Source organism: Antennarius striatus, chromosome 9, assembly GCF_040054535.1.
Source record: "Antennarius striatus isolate MH-2024 chromosome 9, ASM4005453v1, whole genome shotgun sequence".
Lineage (NCBI taxonomy): Eukaryota > Metazoa > Chordata > Actinopteri > Lophiiformes > Antennariidae > Antennarius > Antennarius striatus.
In genome coordinates this window covers 22805655-22818727 of record NC_090784.1, presented here as the reverse complement: position 1 = coordinate 22818727, position 13073 = coordinate 22805655, and the positions used below count along the sequence as shown (strand labels likewise).

Here is a 13073-nt window from a genome sequence, read left to right as displayed (position 1 = left end):
CACATCAGGAGGAACTGGAGAAATGTTTCCATCCTCCAGAGTTATCAGCGTAATGAGGCTGTCACCAAGGAGACGTCCCAGGGTTCCCAGTGACAGCCGCGACAGGTGATCGCGGCTTTTGCGCGCCTCGACTGTCAGGCGGTCTCTCCCTGCGGTTCTTGTCCGAACGAAGGCCGACAAAACCCTCAAAAGGCCGTGGCGCCGCAAATTACTCTTCATATTCGACACATTTTCACGTTTCTGCTCTGTAATATTCGGAGTAATGAAAATGTCAACAGGCAGTTCGACCGTCTCTGATTCTAAACACATGAAATGTCAGGGAGAAGCTCTCCTACAGTGCGCCGGTTTGTATTCCTGGCAGCATCTTTGTTTGGAAGAATTGACTCTCTGATGAGCGTGAACGTAAACGCAACAACCCCGAGCCAAAACGAGATGAAGACACGTCACGGAATTGGCTGTGAGAACACGTTCACTGACTCATTGGACAACTGATATCCCCTTCTTTCTTCATATGTTTCCCATTTTTGCTGTCGGCGCGCATTAAAATCGGGTCAACAGTGCAGAAATGCATCGAAAGTTTTAAACGTGCAAAAAAAATTTCTGACGCAAACGTGTTTTTTGATTCGTTAATAAATAATTTAATTCTATTTCATCATGAAAGACAAACAAGAATCAAAATTCACCCGTCTTACTTTCACGTTTTGTGCAGCTGGAGATTAAAATCTGTTTTTTGTTTTGATTTTATATTCTGAGCTATTTTTAACCCTCACCTGTTTTTTTCTCCTTCCTCCAGTGGAGTTAGTGGTAGAGATATGGTGCGTCGCTGCCACCATCTGGCCAGAAGAGTGAAGCGCAGCAAACGGTTTCTCTAAATGTGGCGTAAAACAGATATGGTTTTGAAAACAGAAGAAGAAACGATTTTAAAATGCTTTTTATATTTTTTCCAGTCTTTTTTTAATAGAAGTGAAGTCTCGGCAGCTGGTTAAATCATCTCATAGCGTTTTATCGGTAACAGCAGTGGAAACGCACAAATCACCTGCCTGCAAGCTTTGTTGAGCAGGAAACACACTAGATTCTTAGCTAAAATCATGTGGATTATAAATTATTTGGTTTATGTCGGGGGTGTTTTTCAAAGTAGATATTTGGAAGGAAAGAAATCAGGTACAAGGAGTAACATTTATTCCTGAGATCATAAAAATATGATGTAGCTCAATGGTAGAGTGTAAAGATAGAAGCAGAGAGTTGTGGCAGGAAGGGCGTCCGGCCTTTACAAAACAAAAAAGATTATCAGGAAAACAACATTATTCTTGTCACACTTTCAGTATTTCATGAAACGTCCTTTCTTCTTCCGTTAGGTGTCACCACAGAGTGTCATTCTTTTTCCACGAATGCTCGTGTTTGTTTGGCAAAGTTTTTTATGCTGAATGCCCTTCCTACCACAACCGTCTGCATTTATCCGGGCTTGGGACCGACATGTGCCCCCATGGATTGAACCTCATATGTGTGAGATCTGTGGCTTGAGGGTTCAACGATACGGTGGTAAAAAAATTAAATGCAATTCTGTCATCGCTGCTCTTCTCTTAATTTTCATTTGTAATTTCCAGCGAAGAAACTTTCTCTCGGTTCTGAGTGTTACTTTCAAACAGCTGCCTTAGCATTTTTGAACGGAGCAAATATTTTCCACGTCAGCCTCCAGAGATTTGCCAGAAGGCAGAAAGGCCAAATTTGGAAGTGAAGCAATGACCATCAATCAACCGGGCATTGACAGACAGAACCGAACACGACAACAATCCATCTCCAGCCCAGAGAGAGAAAGCAGTGGAATCATTTCAGAGGTCAAAAGGTCATGTCTCAGTTCAACATGCCAACATTTCAGTGCACCTTGTTTACAGGCACATGACCAGAATGTGAAAATATCCACTAAAAACATCCAGTTCTCATATCCCGCGCAGCTGAAAGGTGATTCCTGTTGCCAGGGAAACCGTGAAAAGGTTGACAAACCCATGAATTTGTTGTGAACATCAGACGTTGGGAGACAGACTCCGACATTATTATTAGTCGCATCTAGAATTATGGGCTGGAGGAGCGTCTGAGGGCTTAATGATACGACTGTCGGGCCAAAAAGCCGTCAGTCAGGTTTTTGTTTTTTTTAGTTATTTCCACCGAGTGTTGGATGAACACAGAGTTCAGGTGTGTGTGTGTGGGGGGGGGGGAGTCGGAGGACCAACGCTCTAATCTGGGGTCAGGGTTTTGTCTCAAACACACGTTTGAACGCAAGCATCTGGGTCATAAACAGAGTTATCAATCAAAAATCGATTAATCAATTGAACGATCATTCAATTATTCATCATCTTTGAATGGCAGTAATTAGGTTTTTGTCAGAAAACGTTTATCTTTGTCTTCAAGAACTTGCTATGCAGACATAGTTGTATTAAATAATAATGGTGTTGATTTTCATGATTGTGAATAAGTATACGAAAAATCCCTTTTGTTTTTTGACCGTGGAGAAATTATTGATTGTATTTTGTTCATTCAAAGGAGACTGTCATGACTGAGACCAAATCTGTACCTTTAGACATGTCAGAGGTATATATTCTTTAAGTCTTGTCATGAATTTTACTTCTAGTTTGAATACACTTTAATTTAAATTCAACTCTTTCCTCCTTCACAACAAAATTTGTTTCCCCATCAGAATTTCTGCCACCAGGCTTCAGTTAATGGAAGTGGGAAAATTCAAATGAGAAAATTCAACATTTTTGATGTTTTTAGTGTATTAATTCAAGATGGAACTCATGGATGAATAATCTACGACACGTGTCAAACTCAAGGCCCGGGGGCCAAATGTGGCCCGCCACATCATTTTATAAAAGGTCAGTGTCTAATAATAAATAGGTGAGAAGTGTGCTTTGACCAAAACTACATTTCCCATAATGCAGTAATTCAGCCCATTTTAACTCTGACTAAACGTTGTGAACAAAGTTAATGTCCTAACTTGTGTCTGATGTTATTTTTCTTTATTGATTGATAGTTTGATCCTTGATTGATGGAGTTCTGTGGGTTTAATAACTTGACAAATTAAAAGGATTTATGTTAGAACAGAGAAACAAACATATTTTTTCTGTCTAACTGTAATGTTTGGAACTAGAATCAGTCAGAAATTCAGAGTTAATTGACATTGAGTAGTTACATTTAATGTACGTCATATTTAGTTGCATTTATTAGTTACATCTGGCCCTTTCAGGACAGCTATTATGCTGATGGGGCCCCCAGTGAAAATGAGTTTGACACCCCTGATCTACGACATCTTTATTCATGGACAAACAGATTCCTTAACACAACACTAAACATCACATTTTTCAGAAAGAACTCATTAGTGATGATTAAAATACTGAGATTAAATTGAACACCTCTAATTCACAAGGATCTGTGTCAGATCGCTGATTCACCTTTGTGTTACATAAAAGATCGAGATGTGGGGGCAGCTGTCCTCCAAGGGGTTAAGTAGATGGGGCCTGATTGGAGATGGGAAGCAGGTGGCTTCAGCCACACAGGTGACAGGAATGAATGGATTGAGGCCATGTCGACTTGTAGCAGGGTATTTTTAAAACTGAATATTTTTCTCCTCCGAATCCACACAACCTCTTTATAAGGTCATGGGTACAATATGAAGCAGAAGCACCGGGTTTGCAAAAATAAGACAGGAAAAAAAAAGCCTGGACAATTGTTACCGCCAACATAGTCTGAACGACATCCATGCTGTTTCTCAATGTAAACACTCACATTGAATATAAAAGTCTATTCGGACTCCTTTAGACGGCTGGAGCTCACTCTAATCACACCTCACGCAGAACAACTCATTAAACCTCGCGCGGAACAAGACTAGTCCTACCTTGTCGTCGATGTCGTGCTGATTCACTGTTCGGACTTCCGGGTCTCCCCCAGGCCGAAAATTCACTCCACGAGGACTTTCACCTCCCCTTTGGGAGACCTGCGCACATTTTCAGCTTCCTCGGCCAGGCTCGAAGGTCCTCGAAGGACCGAGTAGGATGTTAGAGCTCCAGACATCCTGTCAGAAACAATCGGACATGCACAAAGACACAGGCAGACACAAGTTCACTTCTTGTACTGCAGGGGAGGCACCAGCAGATCCAGGGCAATGTTCTCAGTTCTCCAGATTTCGGGCATCTCTTGCAGTGTTTTATTGAATAGTTGAAATAGAAAGATCTATTGTTTGATGATCTACATATAGATCATCAAACAAGAAATTGTTACAGGTGTGATAGGAACCTCAAGTTACATGTGATTGGTTAACTATCATATATCTGACTGATTAATTATGAAATACTGAAACAAATATGAAATAGGCAGTCACAGACTGCAACATCCCTCGACACCCCTGAATTCAAAATTTTACCCTGATCTACTTTCATGGGTCAAGGTCATTTAATAAAAGACTAATGATCCAACTAGTGCATAGACTAGTGCATATGGAGAACGCCAGTGTGAGTAAGACCATAGATCAAAGCTAGTTCGTAGGTATATCAAAGCACCAGCTTTGATCTTTTCTTATTCGTCTTTCTATCTTATCCGGTTCCTGAGTGTACAAACGTTGAAATTTGACCGTGACCTACTTTTCTCAAGGTCAATGTCATCGTCTCATTTTCATCCCCTTTGCTGCCCGAGTAATGTGCTCTTTCTATCTGCAACAGTTGCAAAGATATTAGGTGGATAAATGGACGGACGAGCACACGAACACTGACAAACGCAATACATCACCACTTTGAAGAGGGATGTAATAATGAAGCAATGATAATTAACACTGACCTTTTCCATCACACATTCAGTGGAACCGTAGTTAATCAAGGTAGATAGATCTTCTTCTTTTCCTTTGGGCTTTTCCCTTCAGGGGTCGCCACAGCAAATCAGTGTCCTCCATCTAACCCTGTCTTCTGCATCCTCTTCTCTCACACCAACTACCTTCATGTCCTCTTTCACTACATCCATAAACCTCCTCTTTGGTCTTCCTCTAGGCCTCCTGCCTGGCAGTTCAGAACTCAGCATCCTTCTACCAATATATTCACTATCTCTCCTCTGGACATGTCCAAACCATCTCAGTCTGGCCTCTCTGACTTTATCTCCAGAACCTCTAACATGTGCTGTCCCTCTGATGGACTCATTCCTGATCCTATCCTTCCTGGTCACTCCCAGAGAGAACCTCAGCATCTTCATCTCTGCTACCTCCAGCTCTGTCTCCTGTCTTTTCCTCAGTGACACTGTCTCTAGACTAAACAACATCGCTGTAACCTCACTCTTCCACTTGGGTCCCTCTCATTCACACACATGTACTCTGTCTTACTGCGGCTAACCTTCAAGATAGATAGTAGACAGATAATAGATGGATAATCAAGATAGATATATACTTTATTAATCCCAAAGGAAATTCGGTATATCATCTGCTCATAATACATAAACACACATAACAGTAACAGTAGCTGACAGACAAAAGATGTTACATAAATACATAAATACACATAACATAAAAAAGGATAAGAACATAAAAGAAGCATAAGAAAAAGCAGATGAACAGAACTACGGACTAAAGGCCCTCATGGTGAGCAAGGTGAAGAAGCAAGGCAATGAATCACAAATGACTACAGGTAACAGAAGTCTATCAAGTCATTACAAATGAACGCAAAAGGTTTAACACTTTCATTTGATTTGTTCTCAATTTGAAAATAGAGTTAATGTGAGAATATTTAATAACAACGAATGTGAGGTACCTACCCACCCACAAAAAATTCCAAAGAATTTGTTGACTTCCACTTGTACCCGAGAAGAACCTACGACTAGGAAGTCATGCAATTTTTGTCACTGGAGCTGACAGTACGGATCCCAAGTTTGACTGTTTCAAATTGTTAGCAAGGAAGAATTTCTTTTCATTCATTGCAACAGAGCACGTCAAAAAAATTGGGGCTCAGAATTACTTTAAATTTTAGTTTAAGAGCTATTGTACTCCCACAGATTTGTCTATATTGTGTTTTAGGATTAAACTGCACGGGAAGCTTCAGGAAATAAAAGTTCCTTTTGATTCAACGGGATGGTCCTGAGACAGTGACATATTTTTGAACAACACAGAAAGAACAGAACATTAGCTGTACATGCCAAAACAATGCTACTTCACCATTTGTGTTATAAACATACCTGAAACGTTCTCCTAAAATTTAAAACTGTAAGGCTTCTCACTCTGTGTGGATTCTCATGTGTACAGTCAAGTTTGATTTGTGTGTGAAACGTTTACAACATGTTTCACAACCATAAGGCCTCACTCCTGTGTGGATTTTCATGTGGCGAGTCAAGTGTCCTTTCATCTTGAAATGTTTGCCACATGTTTTACAACCATAAGGCCTCATATCTGGGTGGACTCTTGTGTGTTTGATCCATTCACGATTCAACCTAAATCTTTCCCCACATGTTTCACACCTGTAAGGCTTCTGACTTGTGTGGATTCTCATGTGCATGATCATGGCAGCTTTCCATGTGAAACATTTCCCACATGTTTTACAACCATAAGGCTTCTCTCCAGTGTGGAGTATTGTGTGTTTTACCAAATCAGTTCTTAACTTAAAATATTTCCCACATGTTTCACACCTGTAAGGCCTCTCGCCTGTGTGGATTCTCATGTGGCAAGTCAAGGACGCTTTCCATGTGAAAAATTTCCCACATGTTTTACAACCATAAGGTTTCTCTCCAGTGTGGCGTCTTGTGTGTGCCGTCAACACAGAGTTTGTCATAAAATCTTTCCCACATGTTTCACACCTGTAAGGCTTTTCTCCAGTGTGGATTTTCAAGTGGTCTTTCAAAGTCTGGCGTCTTGTGTAACCCCTCTTACATATTTTACAAAAATATAGTTTCTTACTGGTGTTATTTGTTCTCTGGGACTGAAACTGAGACTCAACCCCGACATCTTTTCTGCTTGTTTCTCGTCTCTTATTACGTCTGACTGATACATGACAGCTGTTAGAGATCAGCAGGTCAATGTTTGCTGCTCCCACCACAGAGCTGATAACCGGCAGGTTGTCAACAGACTCTGTCTGTGCTGCACCATCTTCAGCTTTCATGTACAGAGTCTGATCTTCACTGTGGTCATTTTCCTCATGAGTAGGAGTCAATGTAACAGCATCAGTCTCCTGCTTCACTACAAGCTGCTCTCCCTCCTGACTGCTGTGGAGTTCCTCTGGTTCCTCTTTCAGGTGTAGAACCTCTGGTTCCTCTTTCAGGTGTAGAACCTCTGGTTCCTCTTTCAGGTGTAGAACCTCTGGTTCCTCTTTCAGGTGTAGAACCTCTGGTTCCTCTTTCAGGTGGAGAACCTCTGGTTCCTCTTTCAGGTGTAGAACCCCTGGTTCCTCTTTCAGGTGGAGAACCTCTGGTTCCTCTTGGTCCACACTGGACTTCACCTCCTGGTTCCAGAGCTGCTGGTCAGCAGGAACCTCCACCTCCTCCTCCTTACAGACATGATGCTGTGGACCATCTGGAGGAACAACAACAGGAGCATCACGTTACTATGACTACTAACTAATACTATGACACAAACGCAGACATGCCAGGAAATCAGTTACTGTTGTGAATTCCCTATGGTTTCTTACGTTATCGCGATGTTTATTTTATTCAGGCACCTACGAGGACAGCCAAGATGCGCTGTGGGTTCCTAGCGATGTTGTTAGCCTCTTGCCGTGAGTTAGCGATAAATGATAACCGGAGACGTGTGTGTCTCCCGGATGAACAGAGTCGTTCACAATCAAGAGTTGGGTTCTGTGATGCTGAAAGTTATTAATTAAATTTTAAAAATCTCAACTCCTCCCTGTGTGGCGGCTGCTCTCTGACCGGAGTGACCGCTGTGGATTATGTGGTTCCAACAAACTAACACTGTCCCCCCGGGTCTATCTACAATAGTTACGTTTGTTAAAATGTGAATTAATTGACCGTCAGATCTCCAGTTCCGTTCACTAAATGACGTGTTGTTTACCTATCCTGTGTAACTTCAGTTCGGCTCTGAGGCAGAGATCCAGCAGTCGGCGTTGATGATTTCTCTCTTCTTCGTTCTTGACGGTAGTTTTTTTTAAAGCTCCAAAAACTTCCTCTCCAGCAGCTGTTAGTCTATTTATAACTACATTTCCCAAAGAGTCAAACGAAGACATTTTGTTAACTAAGTACGACAAAAACAGATAAAATCGACTTTCACTGACTTCAGGGACGTAGAAGCTAACGCTAGTAAACGTATTTGTTTACTTCCGCTTGTTGTCACCCTGAAAAACGTCCGACTAGGAAGTCAAGTTTTTTTCATTCCGCTGTAGCTGAAGGTATGGATTCAGAATTCCACTGTATCAGATCGACTAGAAAAGAAGAATATACCTCCATTTATTTAGTATTAATTTCTCTCAGGACTGAAAAAATATTGTGGACTCTAATTCCAGTCAAATCGGGGCGCCAGTAAATCGATCCACCTAAAAAAAAGGTTCCAGTATGAACGTGTTTTCTTTTGCAATAATAATGCTGCTTTATGTGACTTCAATTGGCCATTGGGGATTAATAAAGTTTTTTTAATTGAAAGCAGCTTAAATCAATTAACTGCGCTGGAACTTTTATGCTGGACACTGTGTTATGAAGAAAGCAGCTTAAATCAATCAACAACGCTTTTAGAAAGTTCCTTGAAGACTGTTGTGATTTTAAATTCCATGGAACTTTTATGCTGGACACTGTTATGAAGAATTCCCACAATGAAGGAAATATCTCTGAGAACATTTAATTGGTTCAGTTATTATGTGACATTCACATAGTATTTCAGTGCTCGTTTCTTTTGACAGGACATTAAGAGTAATCCTGCGAAGAACCCAGTGTCTGTACTGTAATTTGTTCTGATACCTGGATGAAAAGTATTCTAACAAATGATCTCCAATAAATAGTCATTTAGCTGTTAGATCTTAGACAGGAATGGCAGGTTGGAGATCGACCTTTAGTTTGAAAACAGGTTAACAACTAGGTTTGGTTTGTCTGTTTTAGTATGTCAAACTACAGTATTTGTGAGATATTCAATATTTGAGCTAATGCTTGAGTAACAGTCAGGGGAACATACTGACGCCATGGCTGAGGGAATTCTGCTAAATGTACATTCAGTTATTGTAACCATTCTGGTGTGGTGGGTGAATGTATAAGCAATTTTAGAGCAGTGGTTTTTATATGTTGTTATGAATCCTAGCATATCTTCTGTACAGAGTTGATAATTAGGAAAAATGTCATTCTGAGAGTATAAAGAAGGGTGGGGTCTTCACAAACATAGCTGCATGAAAAATATTTCAGGATAAGTAGTGTGTCCAAAACAATCAACTTCTTGTCTCCCAATAGTATCTGCTATCGTTGCAGTGGTAGGTTTGACACCTCACAGTCATCCTTATCATCGCTCAACAGCTGGGATGGATCAGTCCATTTTTGAACAAATATTTCCTGCTGTTGAAAATTTCCTTCTGTGAGCCTCAATTCTGTCCGACTGTCCCACAAAGTCTTCCTCTGATAGAGAATTACTCAATGTTGTTCATCTTGCCAAAATTTCCCTCCACCATGTTCTTCAATGGAATTAACAACTATTTCTTCTTGATCTGCATGTTTTATGTCTTATCTCCTGTGGTTGCTTGGAAGTTGCTTTACTTGATGCCATCTTGTTTCTTTATGGCTGCTCCTTTCGCCTCGTTCTCTTTTTGCATCTTAATTCTTCTCCTCTCCAACACAAGCACCACCTTTCTCAATGTTCCTCCTCCTGCTCTGTGCTCTAAATGCAGGTCACAATGTCATCTATGAACATCACGGTCCATGGGGATTTCAGTCTAACTTAATCTGTCAGTCTATGTCATAATTTACTTTAGAACCCAAATGCAAACAGGAAAGGACTCAGAGCTGATTCCACCTCTACCTTGAACTTCCTAGTCACACCTACAAGCACACCTCACCGCTGTTCTGCTGCCCTCATACAATGTAGCTCCTGGCGTTCTCTGTACTCCTGTGGTGAGGAAAGGTTTTCTTCAGACAGGACAAAGTGCATAAGTATAAAATATTTATTTGTCAATTCAAATAATACATGGGTTGAGGAGAATATCAACAATTGATGATGCAGACAATGTCAACAGATATGTCCCACTTCTGACACCAAATGTCATGGGTTCGCGAAAGCAGTGGGGAAAAAATTGATGGCACAGCTGCAAAAGATCCATTTTGGTGGGGTTTTTATTTTCACCAAAAACAACCAGTGAAAATTCATTTACAGTGAAGATAAAAATGCCCAAAACCAAAAACCCAGTGCAACAAAAAGAAGTATACACAGAGAAAACACTACCAATAGCAACCATTCACAATGTTCTAGCACTCCAGCTCCACTCTCCAGTTCCAACCCTCCATAAAGCAGAAATGCTTTCCTTGTATAACCCCATGTCCCTCCCCTGGCAAACCAACAATAATTAAATAGGGATATTTTTACACTATCTGGTATAATAAACCAGAAACAGAAAAAACTGCTTTACAAAATAAACCAGAACACAATAAAACATAAATGCCCATCATATGGCTGTTAAACATTGTTCAAAACTCCGCAATATACAAAACAATTCAGTAACACACAAAATGGTTTAGTCCAGGTACCGGGCTGGCCTGCCAGCACCCCACTTTGCGCTATTTAAGCTACACCCAGGTAGTGGCTCGGTTTGGCCCCTGAACCAGATACGGACCCATGCAGCATCCCCAGGTGAGCGTCTCTCATGAAGTTCTATGTGGATGTGGGGAAAACGCGTAGGCGCCGAGTGTGCACCCTCGAACACACTACTGCGACAGTGTGTAGATGCGGACATGAGAATGTGAACCTGCCAGAGAATGTGCATGAAACAGTCTGAGCGGGACCGCGCTCCTGCCAGGAAACAATGAGAGCGATGCTGCGGTCGCTCTCCTGGGCGAGGGAGAGAGGTGTGCGGAACGGAGATGGACGGAGCGATCTTTACCACTCCGTCACATTATCTTCCTCCTCCCCGAGATTGACGATGTGCGTCAACCTGGACAAGTAATCAGCCACAACGTTGGTTCTGCCCACCCGATGGCGGATCTGAAACCGGAAAGGCTGAAGGGATAGGTACCAGCGGGTGAGACGACTGTTGTGGTCTTTCATAGAGTTAATCCAGGTTAAAGCTCGATGGTCAGTCTCTAGGTCAAACTCCCTCCCTAGCAGGTAGTACTGCAAGCTCTCCAGAGCCCACTTGATGGCCAGGCCCTCCTTCTCCACAGTGGAGTCCCGGGTCTCCCGTGGAAGCAGCTTACGGCTCAGGTACAAAACCGGTTGTTCCTTCCCTGACTCACTTTGGGCCAGGACAGCTCCCAGTCCCACGGCCGATGCATCAGTCTGGACCAGGAACCTCTGGCTGAAGTCAGGGCTCCTCAGCACAGGTGAAGAACACAGGCAGATCTTAAGGGTCTGGAAGGCGGTCTCGCAGTCCTCACTCCAGTTGACCGGATTCTTCGGGTCCTTCACTGTGAGGGCGGTCAACGGAGCTACGATGGTGGTAAACTGTGGAACGAACCGCCTGTACCAGCCAGCTAGGCCCAGGAAGGACCTCACTTGCTTCTTTGTGCACAGCCGCGGACTGCTGCGGATGGCCTCCGCCTTGTCCATCTGGGGTCGGACCTCTCTATGCCCCAGCCGATAGCCGAGGTACCGCGCTTCAGCCTAGGCCCACTGACACTGGAACGGATTCAGTGTCAGACCTGCCTTCTGGATCTGGCTCAGGACTCGTTCCAGGTGGCGCTGAAGATGATCACATCATCCAAGTAGGCCGCACTGCAGTCTTCACATCCCTGCAGGACCATAACCGGTCCATCAGCCTCTGGAAGGTGGCGTGAGCTCCATGGAGACCAAAGGGCATCACGGTGAACTGGAAGAGCCTGGCAGGTGTCCAGAATGCCATGTAAGGACAACTGGACTCTTCCAGGGGCACCTGCCAGTAGCCCTTGCAGAGGTCGAGGGTGGTGTTGAATCTCGCTCGGCCAATCTTCTCCAGTAGATCATCGATCCGGGGCATGGGATAGGCATCAAACTCCGAAATGGCGTTGCGCTTCCGGAAGTCGATGCAGATGCGGAGCGAGCCATCCTTTTTCACCACGATGACCACTGAACTGCACCACTCGGACTGAGACAGCTCGATCACCCCCAGGCGTTGCATCTCCTCCACGTCTTTCAGAAGCTTCTCCACTAGATGCTGAGGCACCCTGTAGGAGCGCTGGTGGACTGGCCCCCTCTCCTTTAGGCGGACGATGTGCTGAACCAGAGCAGTCTTCCCCGGGTTGGCGGCGAACAGCTTGTAGACTCGTTGGAACACCTCGCTGAGTTGGTTGGTCTGGACAGTAGACAGGTGGTCAAGAGCTGGTTCAGCAGGCTGGTTGAAGCTGGCCAGGGACGATTCCTCCTCCCACTCATTGTCCACCTCAATCACCAGCAGGGACGCCACAGCAACCGGAATGGGAGCCTCCTTCTACTCCTTCAATAGGTTGACATGGTACGTCTACTTCACCCTCTTCTTTTCTGGCTGGTGGATCTCGTAAGTGACAGGACCCATTTTCCGGAAGACTGTGTAAGTGCACTGCCACTTCACGAGTAGCTTGTTGGTAGAGGATGGCAGTAGGAACAGGACCTTCTGGCCAGGCTGGAACTCCCTGTGTCGGGCCTGTTTGTCGTACCAGGCCTTCTGGGACTACTAGGCCTCTCGCAGGTTGACCTCAGCCTCCTCCCGGTACTCTGCTAGCCGATCACGCATCTCCAGCACGAACTGGACCACACTCTGATCACCGGCTGCAAACAAATGAGCCTCCCAAATCTTCCGCAGGAGGTCCAATGGTCCCTGGACGTCCCAGCCATACAGCAGCTCAAACAGGGAGAAACCGGTGGAGGCTTGAGGAACCTCCCGGTATGCAAACAAGAGGAAGGATAACCATTGGTCCCAGTCCCGCCCGGTGTCTGCTACAAACTTCTGCAGCATCTTCTTCAGCAT

The 13073-nt window shown here is 43.6% G+C and overlaps 1 protein-coding gene across 1 annotated transcript; it reads right to left on the bottom strand.

Annotated features, from left to right (window-relative positions):
* Positions 1-751: 751 nt before the first annotated feature.
* LOC137601055 (putative zinc finger protein 727) lies at positions 752-7200 on the bottom strand. The gene is made up of 3 exons (XM_068323052.1): positions 6202-7200; positions 3890-4066; positions 752-868 (listed from the first exon to the last, which is right to left on the bottom strand). Exon 1 carries the CDS (start codon positions 7116-7118, stop codon positions 6240-6242), a length of 879 nt encoding a protein of 292 aa, XP_068179153.1. The 5' UTR covers positions 7119-7200; the 3' UTR covers positions 752-868; positions 3890-4066; positions 6202-6239.
* Positions 7201-13073: the final 5873 nt, after the last annotated feature.

Excerpts from the sequence above, each read along its gene's own strand:
- LOC137601055 (XM_068323052.1), bottom strand. The coding sequence starts at position 7,118 with ATGAAAGCTGAAGATGGTGCAGCACAGACAGAGTCTGTTGACAACCTG.